We start from the raw sequence: 24,233 nt of genomic DNA on the forward strand, positions 1-24,233 counted from the left end.
TATCCTCTGTCTGCGCCATCCCCGGCTCCGCCTGCTCTCACCCAGCCCGAGGACCTGCACCGCGCCACGCCCCAAGGCCCAAGCTCCACCGATTTCCGATCCATTCTCAGAATCCAAGCCGTAGCCGATTTCCAAGAATCTCCAGCACAAACAAAGGGGGCATACATACCCCGGACGAGAGGAGAAAATTTGGAAGGGCGCCGTGTGCTCTACCTCTTTTCCATTCGCGAGTTTCCGCCAGCCCCGCCGCCGCCGGGATTCGGGATCAGCCGAGCGGATTTCCTTCCGTTTTCACGGCACCAGGATCCCACCTTTCCAAACCCCATCCTTCCTGCCTCTTTTTTTCTCCTAGACTAAGACAAGAGTCCGTGTGCCTCCTGTGAGCGGGAGGGGTGGGGAGGGATCATGGAGTGGGACAAGGCCTCCGCCGCGGCGGCGGCGGCGGCGGCCGGCGAGACGGCGGAGGAGAGGGGCGGCGCGGGGGACGCGCTGGGGTACGTCAAGGTGATGACGGACGAGCAGATGGAGGTGCTCCGGAAGCAGATCTCCATCTACGCCACCATCTGCGAGCAGCTCGTCGAGATGCACCGCGCGCTCACCGCGCACCAGGACTCCATTGCAGGTACGCGCACCCGTACCAGCTACTGCACGTGCTTTGACGGCTCGGCTTACTCTTTCCTTCTGCATAAATAAAGCGGGCAAAACACCGTCCCCCCCTCTCTCTTTCCTTTTCTTTTCTTTTCTTTTAAGGACGCAGCCTTGTTTCTTTCTGAATTAAATTCAGAAGTCATGGGCTTTGTCGGATCTCTAAAAGTACTATGCTTTGTTATGGGATGATGGGATGGGCAGTATGATTAGGATCTGTTTATCCATTTCACCATTTTTTCTTGGTGACAATTGTGCTTTTTTAGCCGGTTGCCGATCCATGTGCATGAGCAAGCCCCACACATTCCACTGCTCTTCTTGTTCATGTTCATGTCAGTATCATTGTCCAGTCAGTGATGACGGTGCCATTTCACTCTGTTCATGCTAGTAGATGGTTAGTTGTGTTGTGGCTATGCATCATCCTTTGAAATTATCTGCTGTTATTATAGATTGGTGTACAGTTGTGATGGGAATGCAGGGGACCGACCGGTAGTAAAAAGATCTGGTTCATGGCATGTCGTTTTCTACTGAAGATAGCAATGGACATCCTCGTGATTAGTTTGACGAGACATCTGAGAGATTGTGTTATTAGGCCATTGAAAGCACTTCCCTTACTTACCTAAATTATACTAACTTGCAAGCAATGCTCCATTGATGGCGCAAAAGCTCAAATACAGAACCCTAAAATAAATACATAACCGCAAGAAGGAAGAATGAGAAGGGCAAAGAACAGAACATGTATGGAGAGGGCAGGGCTCTGAGCTCCTTTGTCCCTCTTAAAACTACAGCACTGTATTGTATTATTTAAAAAAAATTACAGTACAAAGTTAATTCAGTTTTCTGAGGTCTTACTGACCGGCTTTGCCAGATTTCTCTTTACGGAAATAACTGCAAAATTTACCGCACAGCCTGTTGCCAAACCATACTCCCTGCATTTGTCATTACAATGTTACTTGTGAAGTTAACTGAATACATGGAAAACATGAAATAAGTGCCAGATCATCAGTTTGATGACTTGTTATGAAGTTGAGAACAGGTTGGGCTCACACCATACATTGGAAGAATTTATTGCTCTAGGTTATATTCAAGGGTATGGCCTTGTTATATACTATGCCACACCATACAAAAACTGTATGATCAGCCACCGTGCGGCGTGGGCAGTATGTGTTAAGTTTTAGTAGTGGGACTGTGGGAGCATTTGATGCAAAATAAATGAAATAGTGACACAAGATTGTCATGTGGGACCATTTGCCATTTGTAATTTGTGCCATGTTCTCATGTGCTCTGCCATTTGTTCCGCAATCTTCTGCTATTCTGCAGAATGTAAGCTTGACATGCAGGAATCTCATAGCATGTTACTTACCTAATTGTCTTTCTACTGGGTCAAACACTTATTCTTATTCTGCTATTCCAATAATTTTATCACTCACATACGATTTGCACACTTGTCCATTTCGTAGTGAAACATCAGTTGATACTTTACTCCCACAAGTCAACTAAGTAGATTCCTTCAAGACAAGCATGTTTTTTTTTTCTTCCCAGATAGCAACTTCTGCGAACTTCTTGACAGCCTCACAACAAAATTTCCACCATCCTATGATATTTTTATTATAGTTCATCTAGTACCACTAAAAGGCTGCTTTATGGTAAGCTCCCGAAACACAGACCTATGGCAAGAGTTATTTTAGATATGCTCCTAAATCACAGTTTTGTGGGTTTGCTCATTCTCAATTTTTTGGCTTGATCTATTCTACTGTAAGTGTCGTCGATAGAACAGTTGTTTTTTTTTGGGTGGTCAACTGAGATCTCTTTAAATTTTTTTCAGGCATGAGGCTAGGTAATCTGTACTGTGATCCTCTAATGGTTCACGGAGGCCACAAGATCACAGCAAGGCAGCGATGGACACCAACGCAGATGCAGCTGCAGATCCTCGAGAGCATTTTTGACCAGGGAAATGGAACACCAAGCAAGCAAAAGATAAAAGACATCACTGCGGAGCTCTCGCAGCACGGACAGATCTCGGAGACCAACGTCTACAACTGGTTCCAGAACAGGCGTGCACGCTCAAAGCGGAAGCAGGCGGCTTCTTCTCTACCAAACAACGCCGAATCAGAAGCCGAGGGGGACGAGGAGTCCCCGACCGACAAGAAGCCTAGATCAGACGGGTCACAGCAGCAGAGCATGGCCATGAGGGCTCACAACCCTGATAGGATCTCGGAGATGCATCGTCACTTTGACGCAGCAGAGCGTGAGCAGGTTCGCGGTCCGATGTATGGGTCCAGCAACGACAGTGGGGCGAGATCTTCTGGCGGTCTAGGCCAGATGTCCTTCTACGAGAACGTCATTTCGAATCCAAGTATGTTCAGGAAACAACATCTCTTCAGTAGACAGTATAAAACACGATTTCTTCAGTAGACGGTATAAAACACGATTTCTTCAGTAGACAGTATAAAACACGATTTCTTCAGTAGACAGTATAAAACACGATTTCTTCAGTAGACAGTATAAAACACCGTTTCTTCAGTAGACAGTATAAAACACCATTTCTACTGAATCTGATGTGATGTTGGTTGATTTTTTGCAGGAATTGACCAGTTCTTCCAATATCGGACGGGTGAAAGCTTCGACATGTCTGGGTGACACGTTGTTTAGCCGACAGTAATTGGGGCCTAAGAAGTTTGCCTTGGTGTAAAAAGCAGCATGCGTTGGTTATCGTGGTCTTGTCGACCTCCTCCGGAGAGTAGTTTAGCTCGAGTGGAATTGGTTTGATTTTCTCGTGGAAATAGTTTGAGAAGCTGATATATACAGTATTTGCCCTTAGCCTATATATTAACTTCAAGTGCTGGTATGCAGACTCAGGTTTGCAGTTTTACAAGGTAAGCTGTTTTTGGGTGTTCATTTCTGTCAGAACCAGTGTTACACTGTAAGTGTGGCTATCAGAGCCAGCGATTTTGTTAGCCAGGTCTCCGAAAAATCAACGGAATTTCCAGCCAATATAATCATTTGCACTCGTCAACAGTGTCTACAAAATACACCTCGTATAATAGTCAAACCCCGTGATCTTCAAACACATACATCATCAGCAACAACACACACATCACGCAACACACCCATTTCATGTACAGAAGAAGAAATTGCCCGGCAGGAACTGTCCTCCACACCCATTTACAATGCGAAGAACATCGGTGCGACTGCGCTAACGGGGAGTCACCGCCATCCTGGAAGGGACGCCACTGTCCATAAGGCCGCTGCCGGAGGCATGGGACGAATCGAAATGATCTCTGGTGGTCGTCATGAAGGAGTTCGACGTAGATTGAGTCAGTGTGGCCAAGGAGCCCGTCTCCATGGAGGTTACAGACAGGAGATCTTCTCCTTCAGGCAGAGCGCTACGGATGTCGTCGAGTTCCCTGGCGACGTCGGCCATGTAAGGCCTCGCATCGGTGTCGTCCTGGCAGCACTTCAGGGCCAGCGAGAGGAACCTCGTGGCGAACTCCGGAGGGCACCAAGACATTCGGCTGTCGATGATCCTGGAAATGTCTCCGGATTGGTAAGCTGCCTTTACCTACATCAAGGATCAGGTTAGATATGTCACTGGTAAAATTCTAGTACTAAATTATTACCAACACTCTTATTACTGAACGGTCAGAAAAGCTGCAAAAGCTAAAAATTGATACTATATGTACCCTGCTTGTCATCTGCAAACAGTTAATTGAATTGCACATCTGGATATGGGTCAGGGTGGGAACCTCTTTACCTCTCTAACGATGTTTTTACCGAACTGGATCGGCTTCATTCCGGTCAATAGTTCAAGAAGCACAACACCAAGGCTATAAACATCACTTTTTTCTGTCAACTTATTTGTTAGGAAGTATTCTGGATCAAGATAGCCCTGCCAAAAGAAAACATGATGGATATGATGAGCCCAACTAGCACACAGCCACACACTACAAGTTGAATAAGCAGGCTCAGCTGTTTCCTATTGTTTTGCATAGAACATCAGTAATTAGATCATGGTGGGTGCAGGTCTTCCTACATTGCTAGGTGTAGTAAGACTTACCGGAGTGCCCTTAACAACAGTGGAGATATGTTCTGCCAATGTTCCTTCAACATCCGGGATCGGAGCAAGCTTTGAAAGACCAAAGTCGGCCACCTTGGCTACGAACTTCGAGTCCAGTAGAATGTTGGTGGTCTTAACGTCACGGTGAAATATAGGAGGATCTGCCTCGGTGTGTAGATAGAGGATTCCCTTTGCCGCGCCCAACGCAATATGCAACCTCTGAGTAAAGTTCAGATGTCTTTTACAAGTTGCTGCAGAAAGTGTTCAATCAGATTATGTGCTTGACATCCAACGCAAGTTCAAGAATGATGCACTTTGAGGAATGGAAAACAGCAGGAAATGAGATGTCATGTAGTCTAGTCTAATACTCCAAAAATGTCATTTGGATACCACACACTGAAAATATAGGAATTGTAGACACAAGACGGAGAAAACATGAGGTAAGACCTCATGTTTGTTTTCCTAAAAATATCCTATGCATTGCCCCATTCCATAGGAATTTTGGTAAGCTATTCCTTTGTTCTAAACGGCACCGTACCTCCCGGCCGTGAGGCTTATCCAGGGGATGTTTTTCGTCACTGACAGCTGGGTCCAAAAAATCCTTGACTGACCCAGCAGTAAGTGACCCCCTAAATGCTTCGCCTGGCTAACCAGATAGATTACCTCTATCTGCTAGCTTGCCCTAAGAAAAACAACAGTTTCACAGATATCTCTGTGCTTTGAAACACTAGGGCGGAATTTTTCTATAGGAATTCAACCCTCCCATTTTCCTTTGTTCCAGACGGGATCATCGTATCGATGATAAAAAAGATAGCACATAATGTACCAACATACATCACTTATACACACACTAAATATACATTTTAGGAGATTGTCGGGGATCATGTCCAACCCTGATGTAATAAACATGGTTATACGAGATGAAAAGAAACTAGGAAAACTTGAACGTGCAATTTTCATCTTACTCACCAGAAAGATGATCACGTAGAGTGCCATTTGGCATGAATTCATACACCAGCATCTGCAAAACATAATTATCTATGAGTATTACTGCAGTCTGCAGATACCCTTCCATATATTATAAGTTCAGCAAACCTGAGGTAACTGGAAAACCCTAATCATAAGCAATGTTTAGTATAACATTACCAATTTATTTTTCTAAACACTGTATTTTATTCTATGTAAATGACTCGAAAATTGAGACACACCTGTTCAACTTCTTCATCACAATAGCCAATCAGAGATACCAAATTACGATGATGCAATCTTGACAGCAATTCTATTTCTGTGACAAATTCATTTGAACCTTGCAGAGAATCTTCATGTGCTCGTTTGATTGCAACGGTTACTCCATCAGCTAGATTTCCTTTATAGACTTTTCCATAACCTCCCTGGCCAATTTCAGCTGAATCATCGAAATTATTTGTTGCTGTAGCCATTTCTTCCAACGTGAAGGATCTCACACCATCAACCTTGACAGAAAGCCTCGACAGTACTGCAAAATTATCTACTTATTAAGTTGTTGTACATTGAATTTAATGTCTACTGTAGTTTTAAAGTTTACTTGCCATATAGTTGAAACATATCAGATGTTGTCTCTTTAGAACTCGGATCTAATGTATTTGGATGAGGCTGATATAATAAATTCACAGTTTAAATCCAGTTTCGAGTATTACAGAGACTGTTATTGAGTAGCTTCTGACTAAAATAATGATGCTTCATTATGTTACAGTAGTAGTTATTCCCTCCGTTCCAAAATACTTGTCATGGTTTTAGTTAAAAGCAGCAAGGCATTTCTAATTTGTCAGGGAGCAAGGATTTTATGTGTAGCACATGAAAAACTATGTTTGTTAAAGAAATATAGTGACTTACATGAAGGCCTCGAAACTATTCGACGTTTTGAGCGTCTTCTCATTATAAAAAATGTTGCAACCACAGAAACTGCAATAGCACCAATAATTGTTCCTGCCAAAATCCCAGCTAGTGTTCCCTTATTTAAACCTGATGACACCGCTTCTGGGAATTCTGCGACAAAATAAAATTAAAAACAGCGGCAAAATAGTAAACAAGTGGATCATAAAGCAGGATAGACTATTAAAGTATCAGTATGAAACACGCAGTAGTGAATTTTAAAGTAAGAAAAAATATGTTCTGATTCCTCGTTAAGTTATTATACCCTTTGGAAAGATCTTGACAATTTTTTATTTCTGTGGTTGGTTCCTCCCATCTCTTAGGAGAGTTTGGGTTGCCATGAACCCTAGGAAACATATATTAGGGTATGGATCCTAAATTCCCTAATCCCCCTTTACCTTCCTGAGCCCCTTGTGAAGGACCCCCTCTTTGAGAAATTCTAGGGAGAACAAGGGTAGGCCCACTGACAATTATCATGTTATGAAAATTACCTTAAAAATCACAATAAACAAATCATGGCATACAGGCTGGAAGAAGGCAAATAAGCAATCAATATATATTATGTTGTGTGCAATAATTTATCAATTTTTTACATAAATAACACTAAACAACCGTATGAACCATATAATGCATATTCCATATGCCAGGAGAAACAACTTAAGAATTCATAGGTTTCTGATTCTACTAGCATATAAAACAGCCACAGAAGCACTGCTGATATTTTGTCTCCTGTATTGGCAAAATAAATATATGTTTAATATGGAGTATTTGTTTTTTTTTTGCGGAAGTATTTCAAGTATTTGTTTAATATGGTAGAATTATGAATGGCATTCTTTGGTGCAAATTAAATTAACATACCATCTGCATAGGAACCAAGCGTGAAATTGAGAAGCTCGTAAGGACCGAAAATGTCTAACAGAGTAATCTCCCATCCATCAAGTAATTGCCTGAGCCGCACAACTTCCGACATAGTGAATAAATTAGTGTTGTTTGGGAATAACTTCAAATGCATATTCAGCCTTGGACCAGCCTCCCATGTGTACCGCTCAATGTATAGCTGGTAAATACTCAGGTCCAACACAGAGGTTGAGTCCATCTCAAAGGCTTTTTTGTAGGAGCGGAAGTCTGAGATCCCTGGACTCTTCAGCCGAAATCCAACTCCGAGTGGCGCAGCACAAATGCAAGGTATAGGGGATAATGGATTGTATTCATAATTTTTGTCCGTCGGGCAAGAAGTACAGCCTATACTAATTTGTGGTCCCTGTCCAGATGGTGTTTCGCTTACAGATTTGGGTTGACAAAGTCCGGCTGCTCGAGCTGGATTGTCACATACGGGGTTTCCAGAAAGCCTGCAGAATAAATGATGGCAACTATTATTTGTCATATCAGAAAGAGAAATGATTTGATTTATAAAGCTCCTGTGATCAATATTGTATTTGCCCGTATCATTGGATATTTTGTATGCACTAGTAATACCAATGAAATTTCCATATCCCCGGTAAACTATACAGCTGCTTGTGCAGGAAGTGCAAACTGACAAGGAAATTTTCCATGGCAAAGAACATACAGTACAACGACAGCTTTTGGAGGCTCAAATGCAGCTGGAATTGTGTCAAGGAAGTTGCTTTCAAAGTTCCTGCATCATATAAAAAGACATTACATATGCATATAACAAACATATTGCTGATGGAAAAGCACCGTCGAGATAGTTCGTTTCAAGCAACCTGTAAAATGGCATCTTCATATATCTCTAACAAAATAAGTAGCAAACTAGTGTAAAGTAAGTATGTTTAGAGAATGTGAAAATTTTAGCTCTTCTTCTCATTAATCAGAAAAGCAAGAATTTACAAGAAAATGACAAAAGGTTTTGATCACAAGGTATGAAAATACATCCTCAAACCTAGAGAACACGGACACACTAGTATCAATTTTCACGAACTTATTTTTTCACTCGCTAATTGTTTTGCAGAAAGAACATGGTAATATATAGTTCAATGGTGAAAACATGATCTTCAATGGCATGAAAGATTAGCTAGCACTACAAAAGCAGTGTCATTAGGATTGGAGCAGGGCTTTAAGTTAAACGTTACTTACAAGAACTGAAGATTAGGCAGCCCGGAGAAGTTTCCCGGAATAGTTCCATTCAGAAAGTTATGCGATAAATCACTGTCATAAACTGGTAGTTAGTGTTAGGAAAGCAACTTATGTTTATTGAAGGCCCAAGGGGCATATATATATTACACAAGACTTGAGGTGCAAGGAAAGTAAACATAGACTAATAAGGACTCCTAGACTAATACTAATAGACTAATAATGACTCCTAGACTCCTAGACTAATACTAATACTTCTTAACACCCCCCCTCAAATGCAAAGCGTATGCAATAGCATTGCATTTGAAGAAGTGTAATACTAAAAAAAAACAATGATAATCCAAATCCGCGTCTTGAGAGTGTCGTCGTAGCATGAAGAGTCTTCAAAACTTGTCGAGTCGCCGAAGGAGAGAACGAAGAGATGGCACATCAGAGGTAGACACCGCATCACTTGAAGATACAACATAAGTATCAAGAGAAGATGGGTTGTCAAAAGAAGATGGCACATCAAGAGGAAGACACCGAAGAGATGGCACATCAGAAGAAGACAACGCATCACTTGAAGATACAACATAAGTATCAAGAGAAGATGGGTTGTCAAAAGAAGATGGCACATCAAGAGAATAAAGCATTGTGCAGAAAATCATAGTCCACGACAACCGTCGGCGAAAGAAGCTCGGCGGATAAGGCACGATGGACGTAGATCGACAATGCAAAAGAAGTCCAGAAAATCCTATAGAAAACAACAAGGGCAAATAGGCCACAAAAGTTGCATAGAAAGGATCAGGACCAAAGAAAAGGCTGACGGGCAAAGGTACGGTGGACTCGCATGGCATGAGAAAACACAAAATATCAACGGATTTGGTGGACGCAGCGGAAAAAAAAACTGAAAAGCATATATGAAACTAGATGCGGTAGCAGCGGAAGAGAACCATGACGGAAAACAGCAGACTAGCAGCAGCAGGCCAAGTGCCCACGTACAGATGGAATCACACGCACACAGAATCAGGCAACAGCACCAGCTAGCTGCAGTACGTAGAGCAGCCGAACAAGGAGAGCAACACGTGAGCAGCCACAATAGGCTGGAGGAGCAGGAGCTGTCTGGGCCAGCAACAGGGAGGTTGAGCAGCGTGGAGGTGGATGGCAGGCATGGTCATGTTAGGAAAGCAACAACACCTGTACTAGATGCTTGTCCGTTGCCTATAATCCTGTTGAAGACGAGACACCGCGATCTGCTGCAAGATCCGGCTGGAAGCGGTGGAACACGGCGGCCGGCGACGGAATCCGATTGAAGATCACGAGAGACAGCGGCCGGCGACGGGATCCGGCTGGAGGACAGCAGATCAAGCCCAATGGCCAGATCGCGAGCACAGCTGACGGGACGCCTGCGAATCTGAACAAAGCAGCCAGGGAGTCAACGGAGCAGAAGCACGGCTGACGGGAAGGAGCCTGCTGCGATCTGGATTCAATCGGGGTGATGGATTCAGCAGGACGAGACGGGATCCAGCGACGGGAACGGGAATTTTTTTTTTGGATCGTGAGGACGAGTTGCATCGTCCGGAGACCTAAACCTAGGTTCTAATACCATGTTAGGAAAGCAACTTATGTTTATTGAAGGCCCAAGGGGCATATATATATTACACAAGACTTGAGGTGCAAGGAAAGTAAACATAGACTAATAAGGACTCCTAGACTAATACTAATAGACTAATAATGATTCCTAGACTCCTAGACTAATACTAATACTTCTTAACAGTTAGTATGGTTATTGTAAAAGGTATAAAAGGTTGAAAAAAGCAACATACACCGTGGTGATATTTGAAGCAAGTCTATCAACTGCTATCGATCCCGTCAGTTGGTTCCAGCTAAGATCCCTGAAAGTGCATGCCAGAATTAGCAAAGAGATGCAGAATAATCTCATGGATATCTTTTTTCTCAGGCGTGCACATAAGTTTGCATCTTTGTATGTTATAAGAAGGCGCCAAGATGACACAAAAGTACGACAACAATAAAGGTAAAGAAAATAAAGCCGAAGAAAGAACGAAAAAAGAAGGCGAACTATATAGTAGGATGGGTGATTTTCTTACTGAAAGATAATTACATAGAAATATATTCTAGACAAAGCTATGAACGAAAAACAAAGGATAGTCTCTGATAGTAGGATGCCAACAACAGTAAGAATGAAAAGAAAGTGCAGCATTCATCTTGATCTGAACTTACAAATAGCCAAGTTCAGGTATGCCACTCAGATCGGGAATAACTCCTTGCAAACTGCAATTCCTAAGACTCCTGCTGACAAGAAAAGGATTATGAACTTGAACATATATATCTATTTGAATTTAAGTGTGATAAAAAATACAAAAGGTTTACTTTTTGTTTGAACTAAATCTAAGAAACCCAAAAGAAATGCCCTTCATCCAAACAGCCCTCGAGGGAAACATAATAATCTACTCCCTCCGTTTCATAATATAAGTCTTTTAGAGATTCCACTAGAGGACTAAATACGGATGTATATAGACATACTTTAGAGTGTAGATTCACTCATTTTGCTCCGTATGTAGTCCCCTAGTGAAATCGCTTAAAAGACTTATATTTAGGAACGGAGGGAGTATGTGACTAGAAATTTAGAATTATAGAGGACTCGGTGCATCCTGATCTAGCTTCTATATGGCACTCCTCCCATAGCATCGCTGGCCTCCCCTCTCCTCCATTGGCCTCATCGACGACGCAGGGAGGGTGGGGGGCTGCTGTGACGCGCCAGAGTCAGAATAATGTTCTCCCCACTCCGGCGGAGGGCGCGTGGAGGTGTGTTTCCGGCGGATCTATTTGGGTTGGATCGGCTTTGGCCTCTGACTGATTTGTGTGGATCCGGTCTGCGTTGGTCTCTAGCAGATCCATCTGGATTTAGACGACGCTCGTGGTTGTTTCGGCAAGAATTGCTGCTCTGGCGTGCTGTGCTTTTAGGGCCTTAACACGACGACTACTACACCAAGGTTTTATCGGCTCCGGTGAGGGAGGACCGATGACGGTTATGCTCCTTTGGCTCGCTTCAGTGATTATAGTCATCGCTAGGTGATTCATGGACCTAGTTGTAATCTTTTTTACTTCTCCGAATCTGCCATTACATCTTACTAATAGATCGGAAGAATTTTTCGCGAAAAAAAGAGAGGGTCTTCTAAGAGAAGAACCACAATATGCAGGCAGTGGTTTCAGATATCATGGTGGAAACCGAGAATCAACTGACTGCATTCCACCAACTGTTGCACCAATCGTCATGAAAATAGGCTTTACTGTGTGTTGTCTGTGTTTAATTCCCTTTTATCAGGCCTCAACATCTGTTAGCCATTGCATTGCACAACTCTTTGCAGCTAAAACAATTTCTTAATTAAATGATGTCAAAAAATTAGCATGCCTACAAGTCAAGAAAAAACTGAACAGAAAAATCCACAACATTGACACAGCAGACACCTACCATGCCCAAGATTTTAAAATCTAAATTATCCACATCCAGAAATGGAAACTACAGTACAATTCTGCTAGGAATAGTAGATACATAGGAGAATTTTTAGTTCGGTGCTATCCAGTATCCACAGCACGATTTCTCTCTTTGTTTGACCATGTGGAAATAAGATTTGGAGTTGAAGTTTTCTAAGAGGTAGTAGCAAGTTGTGTCAGTGTTGTTGACTTCTCTTTTGGAGTTTTTCAAGATTTCCAGAGGTGATAATTTGATTTCTCTCTTTCTCAAATCAAATATTCTCACTAAATCAGCAACAATTAATATGGATCAAAGGGAGTACTAAAATAAAGTGAAGGGCGGTACGGAAAGGCGTTGTACTCACAGCTTTAAAAGTGTCCGTATGTTGTTGTATCCAGCAGGGACGGAACTTCCACTGAAGTTATTATTATCAGCTTGACTAGAAGCAGAGAGATACAGTTATAAGAAATGAGCGTTGTTAGCTGACAACAGTATGAAAATAATCTTAAACAAGAGATATATTCTGAGTGAAAAATATTTGCTACTCCCTCTGATCCATGATAAGTGTCGTGGTTTTAGTTAAAATTTCAACTAAATCACGACACTTACTATGGACCAAAGGGAGTATTGTTTAGTAATACAACAAGGGAAAAACCAAATTATATTGAAGTGACAATTATACACTCCTGAAATTTCTAGCATTATTTAATTTTCTCAGGCGAGCAAAACTAAAGTAATCATCACGCAACCAGCATCCTATATAGGACAAATTTTATCTACCACCGGTGGTAGTTACCACCATTTGTGTTTTGTATGTTGTATGTAGTATCTATCAAATCGGAGAGTATGTACGCGTAGTATGTGGTATATAATAATGTTTAGGTAGTATATATACTATTTTTTTGGTAATATGTATCATATTTTATGTATGTTCTTTTTTACGTACAAAAATATATGTATTTCACAAATATAATAAAAACTATGGGCTAACTTGTAATTTTTTCATGTAACTCACTTTGAAAAATCTTATATATAATATATAAACATAATAAAAATGATAAATTAATATATATATACTAACGCATGATAGTATATGGAACATGTGGGGTAATTATCCCTAGGTGGTAAGATGTATTTATTTTTCTGAAAAAATTACAAGTTAGCCCATAGTTTTTATTATATATATATATTCTCTGAAATAATCCAGAACACCTCCGAAATAAAGCAATTTCTTATATGTCAAAGAAATGTCATTGGGTATATAAATGTGCTTACAGTATTTTCAAACTAGGTGTCTCTGCTAATTTTGGAGGAAGAGGTCCAGACAAATTATTGGCATCCAACAGCCTGCACAGATAATATTATGAGACAATTTTACACAGAACCGATACTGCATAATGCATAGCAGGGGAAAAAAACCTCAGAACTCAAAATAAAAGCAGAGGTCCACTTACAGATGAAGGAGCTCAGGCAATCTGGACAACTCAGATGGAATTTGCCCACTTAATGAATTGTTGTTCATGTGACTAATGGTAAAAGGAGAGTCAATATTAAAAAGCTGCTTAAATAAGAGGCAACGTATGAATGAAAGTGAGAAGGTTATGATCCTGAAACTTACAGATGCTTCACGCTTGTTAAATTACCAAACGACTTAGGTATGGGTCCAGATATTTGATTTTGGTCGATTTGCAATCTGTTTAAGTTCTGGAGATAGCCAATCTCATCTGGTAGGGAACCGGATAGCTGATTACCATTCAAAGCTCTGCAAAACACGAGGTAATAATAATTAATTATTATGAATGCTTACTTGTATCTGGAGGATATTAGAGGGTGTTTGGATCCAAGAGACTAAAACTAGTCTGACTAAAACTAGTCTCTTTAAGAGGCTAAAGTTCCAAGCACCCCTGACTAAAGAGAGGCTAAAACTAGTCTTGAGGCTAGAATCTTTTAGTGGGGGGTACCCCTACTAAAATGTGCATTAGTCCTCTCTCTCCTCATTTAACTCCTCATGCAAGTTCTGGATTGGAGGGTTTGGAGGATAATAAATGCTCATTAACTTGATTTTAGTCTCTTTAGTACTTGGATCCAAGCATGGGTGGGGCTAGCAAATTTTAGTCTCACTACTTTTAGTCATGGGACTAAAACGTATCCAAGCACCCTCTTATACTCCTCTTCCATGTACGGAGTAGAATTGAAGGAAAATACTAAATATTAATGTCTGAACGAAAGGAACCTAGAAGGGTAATAAGTACGGTTTTGCTAAAACACATCTAGATGTGAGATAAATATTGCACATCTAAATCCTATATCATTGATTTTACGTGAAAATTCGTACGGTTATTTTCTTTTCCTTTTTCTTTTTCTTTTTTATGTTTGATTTAGTCATTTAGATTAACAATAACTATGCTACATCTAGATGTGTCCTAGACAGACCCAAATAAATAAAGTAACCCACACAATAATATCGCCACAAGACGTGGAAATCCCCACACCAAATATTGCCACAAAATGAAGAATTTTTTTTTGAAGAAAAATTGTAAGGGAAACCCCCCACAGCGAGTTTTTTTTTAAATAATAAGAACCCAAATTTGTGACCTTGGTGACTTGAACCTGGGTGGCTGGGTTGTACATCCACTCCACTTGCCAAGTGAGCTCCTCAATGAAAAAAAATTTTAAGGGTATGCTACAGTATTTAAGATGTCGTGAAAATAAAATATATACCAAAAAAGGCTTTCGCCCTGCTTTATATATAAAGCAACGAACCAGTTACAACCAATCTCAAACAACTCCATACCAACACACACAGGACAAGATACAAGAATGTTTAAAACAGCTACACCACCCCACACAACTCCAAGCCATCTATCCACGCTTGAAGTCACCAGAGCCTTCAACCGTGAATGAATCAAGACGAAGAGTCGAAGCCGTGCACGACGAACCGATTACTCCAAGGCGGAGCCTTCAACAAGGCCATGGCACCGAAGTACCATCACCGCCCGATCAAGGGATCGAGGTTTCCCCCGGAGCAACACGGAGGAGGAAGAGGAACCACGACGACGCCTTCAAGAAGGAGACGCCGCCTGTAGGCGCCGCCGCCGCCGACCTGGGAAAGCCAGATAGAGTTTTCACCCAACAAGCCCTCTTCGCCTCCGACGGGGTGCCGCAAGCACACTCCAGAACCCCCGCCACCGACCGTCGTACCCAAGCTACCACACCGCCCACACGACCATGGTAACCAGCCAACATCCCAGCCGCAAGCTCCGCCCACGAGCATCGCGTCTCCCACCATCGAGGCCGCCGCCCCGGCATCTGAGACCACCCCTCGACCGCCGCCGCTGCACATCAACATCGTCAACCGGTTAAGGGGCAGCCGGCCAGATCTGGGTAGGGAAATCGCCGGCGGGCAGCCATGTTGTAGCCACCCAAAACGCCTGATCCGGCACCTCCAAATCCCCGCGACGGTGAGTCCGGGAGGCACACCTACCTCCCCCCTCACAGCGCCCTAGCCACCTACCGGCCAGACGAGCCAGCAACCATAGCACAAGAGGAGCCGCCACCAGCAGCCGATTCATGTGCCACCACGGCCGAAGAGGAGGGGGTCGAGCATACCGCTGCCGCATCCCCACCTTCGCCAGCCCGCGCCATAGAAGAGGCGGCCGCCCACGACCTGTGTCGTCCGCAGCCCTTGCTGCCAGAGGAGAAGGACAGCCGACCGCCACCATCGCCCCGGCACACACCGCTACCGCGCCGCCTGTCGCGTCACCACTGCAGATGAACCGCCGTGGCGCCCGACGTTAGCCCCACGCCCCGGCCCGGGGTGTTGGCCCGCGCCAACCCCACCACGCGGGAGGACGAGGATGCCCCGCCGTCGCCGGCGCCGACCGACCTTTGCCTGGCCGGGCCCCCTGGCGGCGGCGAGGAGGAGGAAGGAGGGGGAGGGGGGACCGGCGGCGCGATCTAGGGTTCCCTCCACGTCGCCATGTGGGGGCGACGCGGGAGGGGAGGGGAGGGGAACCAAGTTGTTGACCCAAGTGTTCAAAAAATGCATGTGAGGCCTCTACGTGGACATAAAGGGGGCTACCAACAATTTTTTAAGTAAATTGCGAAAGCCAGGACTTGAACTCAAGACCTTAGCTCCGATATCATATTAAGCTTCATGCGTCAACGCAACCAAAAGTTCAAACTGACGAAAAGGGCTAGTACAATCCATATATACTGTAACAACCAAAACACAACCAAAACACAGATGCTAAACCCATGTGTTGAATCAGCTACATGGGCCTCTATTTTATTTTGGTGGACAAAATGATGAAAAGGATGATATGAATGGTCTGCCATTTTCGACATGCAGGGTTCGATGCTTAAACATCTGTGGCCTGGCAAGACAAACGGAACCGTGGGTTCATATCCAGGCAAATGAGTACAAAAGTTAGCTTAGATAAGTGGAACTTACATAAGATTGAGTGTTGTGATATTGCCTATCTCTTTTGGAATGTTACCAGTCAAATTGTTCCACATAAAATTCCTTCAAAAACAGTAGAATACAGCAGTTAGCTCACATGTGTTTGGTACCTAATGGCACAACCTGAAAATCACTGATGCAGAATAGAGGTAGAAACAGTTCAAATGTGACAATCTGGTCATGTCATTTCATAAGTATATTTTGTCAGACAACCTGGGCCTTGCTGAGAATCCACTTTACATCTAAAACATGAAGTGGTTCCCTTTACAAGAAAACATAAAGTGCGATATCGATGTTAAGCTTCATGCACTAGCTAACACAACCAAAAGTCCTAAACGATGAAAAACGCTAGTGTAATCCATATATACTGTAACACCCCTTCTTACGTGTGACAGGAAAGACAAGTCAACAAGTGCAATCGAAAGAGAGCGATGACGCGCAAAACTCACATATGACTCAATAGGCCACTACGTGGACACAAAGAATGATACTAGTAATTTTTTTAAATAAATTACGAAAGCCAAGACTTGAACTCAAGACCTTGGCTCTGATACCATGTTAAGCTTCATGCACTAGCCAACGCAACCAAAAGTCTAAACTGATGAAAAAGGGCTAGTGTAATCCACATATATCGTAGCAATCAAAACAAAAACACTTCTTTTTCAGGTAATATTGAAGAACCACTTCTATTCAAAAAAGTAATATTGAAGAACCACTTGAAAGCACTGAATTTAGTTAGCAACTTTAACTCTTAATAGAATTATACTTACAAGTTTCTCAGCTGAGACAGGACACCAACCTCCGGTGCCAAAGTTCCAGAAAGATTCATGTTAAACAACTCCCTACATGGGAAAAAAATATGCATTATTTAAGCGGAAGAGGACATGGTATCCAATCAACATATTATGCATTATACAGAAATGGTGGTTAAATGAATAAAAAGCAGATTCCAAGACATAAATAGAGTATAAGAAAAAAAATCAACCAATGACCACTATTTTGACCAGAAACAGTAAACAAGGGGAGTACAGCGCAGATAATGCCAAAAACAACGTTAAATGTGTGTGCGTGTGTGGGGGGTGTGGATTTAGTGACTTTGTAAGGTTTCAGTACTCCCTCCAAGTTATAAGGTTTCAGTACTCCCTCCAAGATATAATTGACGCAGCCTCTATGCAATGCTTGCATTGTATAGAGGCTGCGTCAATAAATTCGGATCAGAGGAAGTAATAAAGTTTGACTGTTATAGCCTTTGGTCCACGAAAATATGGGAGAAATTTATATGAAAGCCATGGATATATCCTTAAAGGAAAATTGGATATGTGGAAGACCTCTAGCAATTTCAGTTATAATTTAACTTGGTAGCTCCTTTCAGGCTTTTATGGCTGTTGCCATTATTTGTGAACAGAAGCTTGTTGCGACTTGCAATATTAATTGCTTCAGCAGAGGGTTCACTGTTACACAGAAAAATAAATATCGCAGCTAACCATTTGCATGATAGGGAAAAAGAAAAATTCGATTGCAATAAGGATGGCGTGTCAATCATACAGCTCTGTTATATGAAGATATGTATCACCGGGTATCTTGTGGCAGATGACTCCTGTCCAGTTTGATGTGCATGGATCTCCTCTATTCCATTTCTTAAGGTTGTTTATAGGATCAATTAACCTGGCTTTGATAGCATTGAGAGCATTTGCTGCATGTAAGAGAGGCAATTTCAATCTTCAGAGGGATAATATTAATATATTATCTCGGTAAAAACCACCATCTAGTTATGCTTATACGGTTATACCCACTAGGGTACTAACTAATAGGATATCGTGCGTGTTAATGTGAGACTATTTTGATTATGTGGTGTTTCTTTGCTCAGGGACTAAAATAGTCCCTAGGTAAAGAAACAAGAGGGACTTTTCCTTAAGGGACTACAAAAAGACTTTATTGGAGGGACTTTTTTCTTTAGTCCCTGGGACTAAAAAAAGTCTAGTCCCTGAGAAAGAAACACCACCTTAGTCCATGAGTATTAACTGATTATTTGTGAAATATACATCACACCATGAGAAAACTGAGAAAACCGATTACTTGGGGAACTCTTCAAGACGTCGAGACATACAAACAAATAAATCTGACTAAATCTGCACAAGCGGAGCGTGCAATAAGAAAACGGGATCCAATGCAATAAGGCAGCGTGCAATAAGCCGCTAGTGAACGATCAGGAGCCAAAGGGTAGCTTCCAACTAACAACTAGAGGTTACCTTCAATAGGGTCAGTGCTTTGTCCCCTTACGACATCCACCTGGAAAATGCACAGAAGAAGCAGGATTGCTGCATACGGGGACCCTCCAGATATGGCCATATCTGTACAAGAGAACTAGCAGCAACTTGGTACCGGTGTCAATTGCTGAGAATCTGAGATCATAAACAGGCATAGAAACAAATGCTTAAGACCATTCAAAAGATTGATGCCTCCAAAATGGAGGTGCTTATTCCCGCCATCTAAGTTTTTAAAATATTCTGAGAAAACACAAAGCTTACGTCTCGATGCATTGATGGAAAGGAAAATGTATATAATTGTATAGAGGAAATTGCACAAATTCACAACTTTTGGGGCGGAGGTAACACAAAACCACAATTCTAGGGGATTTTAACAGAAAACCACAACTCCAGGACTGATCGGTAACAAAAAAAAAACACAAATGAACCTGTTTTACTTGACAAAAAACAGTCCAAGTTCTAAATGGCTGGGCTAAATTGGCTGAAAATTCCCCAGATTGATCATTTAAGATGTTTCAAATTACTGTATTTTATTTTTGAGAACTTCGAAATTTTTGAAGAAAATGGGACCGATTCTTACAAAAATTGTCCAAAATCTAAAATGGCTGGGCTAAATTGGCTGAAAATGTTAGATTGATCATTTAAGATTGAACCCACATGTCATAATTCTCCTTATCTGACTAATCAGAACAAATGTGATAAATGGAGTTAAATAGAGGAATTTCTTTAAATGGGATAAGACCTGACACAAATGTGAAACTTAGGGGAAAAAGACAGAATTAAATCACTAGAGAAAGTAAGTCAACTCACAATGTTTTACCACTCCCACCGTCTTATAATAATGAAGTGCGTATTTATTTTTGCAGAAGTCAAGCTACACAAATGTTGATGAAGTTTATGAAGAAAATAATCTATATTGATGTTAGGCTAGGTGAGAGGTCTGAGTATGTGGCTCACACTTTCTGCACCCCTTCATCATTGGATAGGAGTAGCGACAAATATTGTCAAGAGGGCGGCTTCAGATATATTGATGTATTGTTTTGTAAGATCTTTGTGAATAATTAATAAAATGGCCGCATGCATCTTCCAGATGCAGAGGCCGGAGGTCATCCTCCTTTTCTAAATTTTTTTTTTGACAATATCAAATATCATTGTTGAGGAAATCGTTAACATGGTCAAATATATATACCGTACGAAAATACCATTCATCATCAGTCTAATGGCTTTGATTTGGTACTCTAATGTCGATAATTTTTCTATAAAATCGATCAAATTTTGTAAGATTTGATTTAAAAAGAACTTCACCACCACCAATAATAAACACATTAACAATGGGCAGTGTCCAGTTCAGCAACCGAGACTTGAGCAGGCGTCGTAAGGCCGTGCACAAGGTAACTTAGGGTAAAAAAAATGGCTCCAAAAAGGCAAGGTAAACATTTGCACGGCAGTAGCATACACTTTTCCGCAAAGTATTGGCTACTATGTCAGTTTTCAGTTTATAGTTAAGATGCCTTTGGAAACTGGAAGGTGGAGACGGAGAAGCACGAGAATCCATCCAAAACAAAAAAGAACAAGAAACCAAGAAAACTTGATGAACAAAAGAAGGAGGACATTAGCGTAGAAAGAATAGAGAAGGGAAAGAGAAGAACCGACTGAAGAAACTGACCTCAAGCCCTGCTCCCACACACCAATTGAATTGATGCGGCAGAGAGGAGCGGCGGCAGGCGGATACCTGCTGTGGCTCGAGACAACCCGAGAGCCCGGGCGCAATCGAGCAAACGGGGATGCGGACGCGGACGCTCCCTCGTCGACGGCGACTACGGCCGGGCAAGGGAGGCGTCCATCCTTTTGTACTCGGTCGCGATTGCACGACCGAGTGGAGCTAGCTTCGACGAACAGGTGTGGGGGCAACAGGAACAAGGCCTTGACAGTTGACACTAGTACTAACCACCAGTAGTTTATTCGCCCGGCTTACTATTTTGTTGCGTACGTGAGGAGGAAGATGAAGGCGTTGGCCTAGTTTTTTTCTTAAACACGATACAAACGCACACGTTCACACACGCGCGCGCGTAGCATTCGCCTTATGAACCCACGTGGTGTGGTGTCTATGTGTTGTGCCAGTTCAGCTACTCCCCCCGTCTTGTAATGTTTGATGACACAAAATTCAGATAATATTTGATGGGAGTCATGTCATACTTGCTTCAGTTCGTTGAATGAAACACACACCTTAAACAAAGCAGGGCAGAGTACGTATGTCTACCCAGTGGATGCAAGGAGCCAATGATGAACACGTGCTCCCTACTTGAACCAGTCTCTCGACGAAACAACTGGCTAGCAAAGTCAGCGAGGAAGGCGCAGTTGCCAGCATAAGTTGAGTACGACTTGCCAAGACATTATTAGAAAAAGGACCATCCATCCCGGTTTCAGAAAGCCTTTAGTCTCGGTTCTTCAACCAGGACAAAATCATCAGGACTAAAGGCTCAAATTTTTAGTTCCGGTTGGCTTATGAACTGGGCCCAAATGAGCTTCACGTAGCCGCTGCGGGGCGTCCAGGCAGGAGGACCTTTAGTCCCGGTTGGTAACACCAACCGGGACCAAAAGGCAGTCACGCGTCAGCAGCTCGCACGCGTTGGGTTTTTTTTGAAAGGGGGGGGGGGGGTGGGGTTTTGTTTCTTTTAAGGGTTTCATATTGTGTTTCCCCCATTTTCTTTTTGTGTCCATCATCTTTGGTTCCTTATGCTTGTTGTTGTTTTCGGTCGGTGTCAACTAGACGCTAGCTAGTACGTACATAAAGAAAATACATAGTAGCATAAAAATATGAACTCCTCATCATTATACATACTAGTTAAAAAGCTCTTCATCATTCTAGGTAAAATAGCATAAAAATATGAACTCCTCATCATTCTGGTTATTATCATAGTAGCAAATGACCAAGTTATCACAAGGTTGAAACACTAACTACTACTCTCTTCTAGGTAAAAAGGCAAAATAAAGACGAGCTCCGACATCTCCGTATTGAAAAACACAGATCAACCTATCTCCAACTTGTGGGATGTGCAAGTATTCCACTCCAAATGGTATCATGCATGGATGCATGTATTGCATTTCTCCATCCTTTGATTTTCGGAGTGTCTTCACTTTGAGATATCCTATATTTACCATGGTAATTAATCGGGGTTGGCCGTAAGCTAACCATTTCTAAATCACCGATGGTAAACATCCATTTAGACACGGTCTCTGATGGAAGTACGTGTTAGTAATCATAATATAGTTAGCAAACTAGTTTTGCTTAAGAACAATGTATAAAAAAGATGGATTAGTGACGCAATGGTATAAAAAATCTTACAAAGTTGTCTGAAGTGATGTTATCAGGGCTCAACTGGTGCACTAGTGGCACATATTCATGATAAACGTTGACAATCATGTAATTTTTAGCATGATTGTCAACATCATGAATAAATGAGACGAGATGATTTTTCTCCAACCAAGTAAGGTTGGAGCCATAACTGTAGTAGGTCCGACCTACTATCTCCCGTGTAGTTCTTGTAGCACGGAAATAAGCTAATAATTGAAAATAAAGAAATTTAATCGGGATGAGTACAAGATACTTTTCAATAATCAATATAAATTACCTAAAAAATATGTTGACAAAACACACCTGGAGGTAAAACTGGAATCAAGTCATCCTTCGCATGCACCTAAATTTCTGTATTATTATCACGAACATCATCATTACCAAGATCGAAGGTGATGTTCATGTCCCCATTCAACCCATATGCCTTGCAAAATGCTCTCCAATTAGAACAATCAAAATATGTGTGATCTTCATCATTTTTTACCTTGACAACAAAAGTGAAATGCTCTGTTCTTAGATGAGCTATCTTAGGCTCTGTACTGTCCTTCCCTTTAAAATGAAACTTGTCTAGGACAACAAATATTGCATGGCAGGGAATGCACTAGTTGAATTGTACAAAAGAAAATTGAAGGTTAACTAAAGCAAAAAAACACGTCATACTTGACTAACAAAAAATACATGCCGTCTTTACATACCGTAATAATCGGGAAGTCATCCGTCAGCTTGACGGTGAAGGGTGTATCATTATCTTGGTGAGGATAATGATCGCATATAGCCCTATCATCCCAGCACAAATGGCACGCAGGGATCCTATCATCATCGGACCACGCCATTTCCTGTGTTCATAATTCTATATAAGATTAAAAATCACAGACATTAAACAAATAAAAACCTATCCTAAAGGCTACAACAACAAAAATAAAAATAATATAATGATGGACTTGCCGACACTAAGAAGCTTAATTTTTTCTAGCAACAAAGTCAAAAGCGTTTGTCCTGCAATAGATCTCAAGAGGCAAAAAGGTTCTCTTTCAGTTACAACCAATAATCAACTTAATACATCTCGAATATTATCGAATATAATCTCGAATACATCTCTAGTATAATCTAGTTCACTCGCGGTTCCTCATCAAACTGATCATCCAAAGAGTTTCCGATGTACTGAGGCGCGGGCGGTGGACACCCACAGAGAAGGAACCATCACAGGATCATAGCTCGGGTGAGATCCTGAAGAACCTACCAGGTTTTGGAGAACTTGACGTCCAACTCAACCAAGTAGCGACGGGCGTGCTCGTCCTCCTCCCTGACATGGTGAAGTACCTCCTCCTCGGGGGCCGGCTGCCTCCGCACCGAAAGTGGCCCACGCGATCGCCATCAAAGAAGTTCCGGGTCGACGACGGGAGCCTAGTTCCTCACCAAGATGTGCGCCCCAGAAGGTAGCACCTCTCAGTGCCAGCCCGGCGGAGCCCAGTCTCGGACATGCTCGCGCCTCTCAAGCATGTTGTCGCCACAGAATCGATGACGAGGATGCGTGACGGGCATCGTCGACGTCGAGAACAATTTCTACAACTATTTAAAGAATAAATCTGGAATTAATATATGCCGCTGATGATTTGTTTGTAAATTCCAGTTTAGGTAGCAATGGGCAGGAATAGAGAAACAAATATGCATTCATTTTTCAAAAGAAAATTAAAGAGATGATGCATCGGTTGAAGTGATGATGCATTAATTCATTTGTCATTGGATTATTTGCATATGGAACGGATTGGGACTTAATGTTTCGCCACTGCTCTATTTTAATAAAAGCTGAGATGTGATCATTTTCAGTATTACTTTCACATGACGCACCCATTTCCGCGTCTTCCTTTTCAGATTAGAGAGTATTATATTTCCTTTTCAATCATTTATCCATGACGATGAACTTCTGTGTGTTTTGATTAGTGATGTTTTCAGTCGATTGTTGTCTTGTC

General features: G+C 42.1%; 2 protein-coding genes across 2 annotated transcripts; one reads left to right on the forward strand and one right to left on the reverse strand.

Annotated features, from left to right (window-relative positions):
- Nucleotides 1-287: 287 nt before the first annotated feature.
- On the forward strand, nt 288-3,517 carry LOC123444711 (WUSCHEL-related homeobox 8-like). Its single transcript, XM_045121522.1, has 3 exons — nt 288-622; nt 2,471-3,001; nt 3,230-3,517. The coding sequence occupies exons 1-3, from the start codon at nt 406-408 to the stop codon at nt 3,283-3,285; spliced, it is 804 nt and encodes a 267-aa protein (XP_044977457.1). The 5' UTR covers nt 288-405; the 3' UTR covers nt 3,286-3,517.
- Nucleotides 3,369-20,832, reverse strand: LOC123444710 (probable LRR receptor-like serine/threonine-protein kinase At1g06840). The gene is made up of 20 exons (XM_045121521.1): nt 20,575-20,832; nt 18,891-19,043; nt 18,187-18,334; nt 17,412-17,483; nt 16,633-16,704; nt 13,798-13,941; nt 13,634-13,705; nt 13,455-13,526; nt 12,544-12,618; nt 10,925-10,993; nt 10,510-10,578; nt 8,708-8,779; nt 8,181-8,249; nt 7,472-7,962; nt 6,575-6,727; nt 5,911-6,197; nt 5,672-5,723; nt 4,703-4,953; nt 4,400-4,534; nt 3,369-4,207 (listed from the first exon to the last, which is right to left on the reverse strand). Exons 2-20 carry the CDS (start codon nt 18,988-18,990, stop codon nt 3,842-3,844), a joined length of 2,769 nt encoding a protein of 922 aa, XP_044977456.1. The 5' UTR covers nt 18,991-19,043; nt 20,575-20,832; the 3' UTR covers nt 3,369-3,841.
- Nucleotides 20,833-24,233: the final 3,401 nt, after the last annotated feature.

Source organism: Hordeum vulgare, chromosome 3H (assembly GCF_904849725.1).
Source record: "Hordeum vulgare subsp. vulgare chromosome 3H, MorexV3_pseudomolecules_assembly, whole genome shotgun sequence".
In the NCBI taxonomy this organism is placed as follows: Eukaryota; Viridiplantae; Streptophyta; class Magnoliopsida; order Poales; family Poaceae; genus Hordeum; species Hordeum vulgare.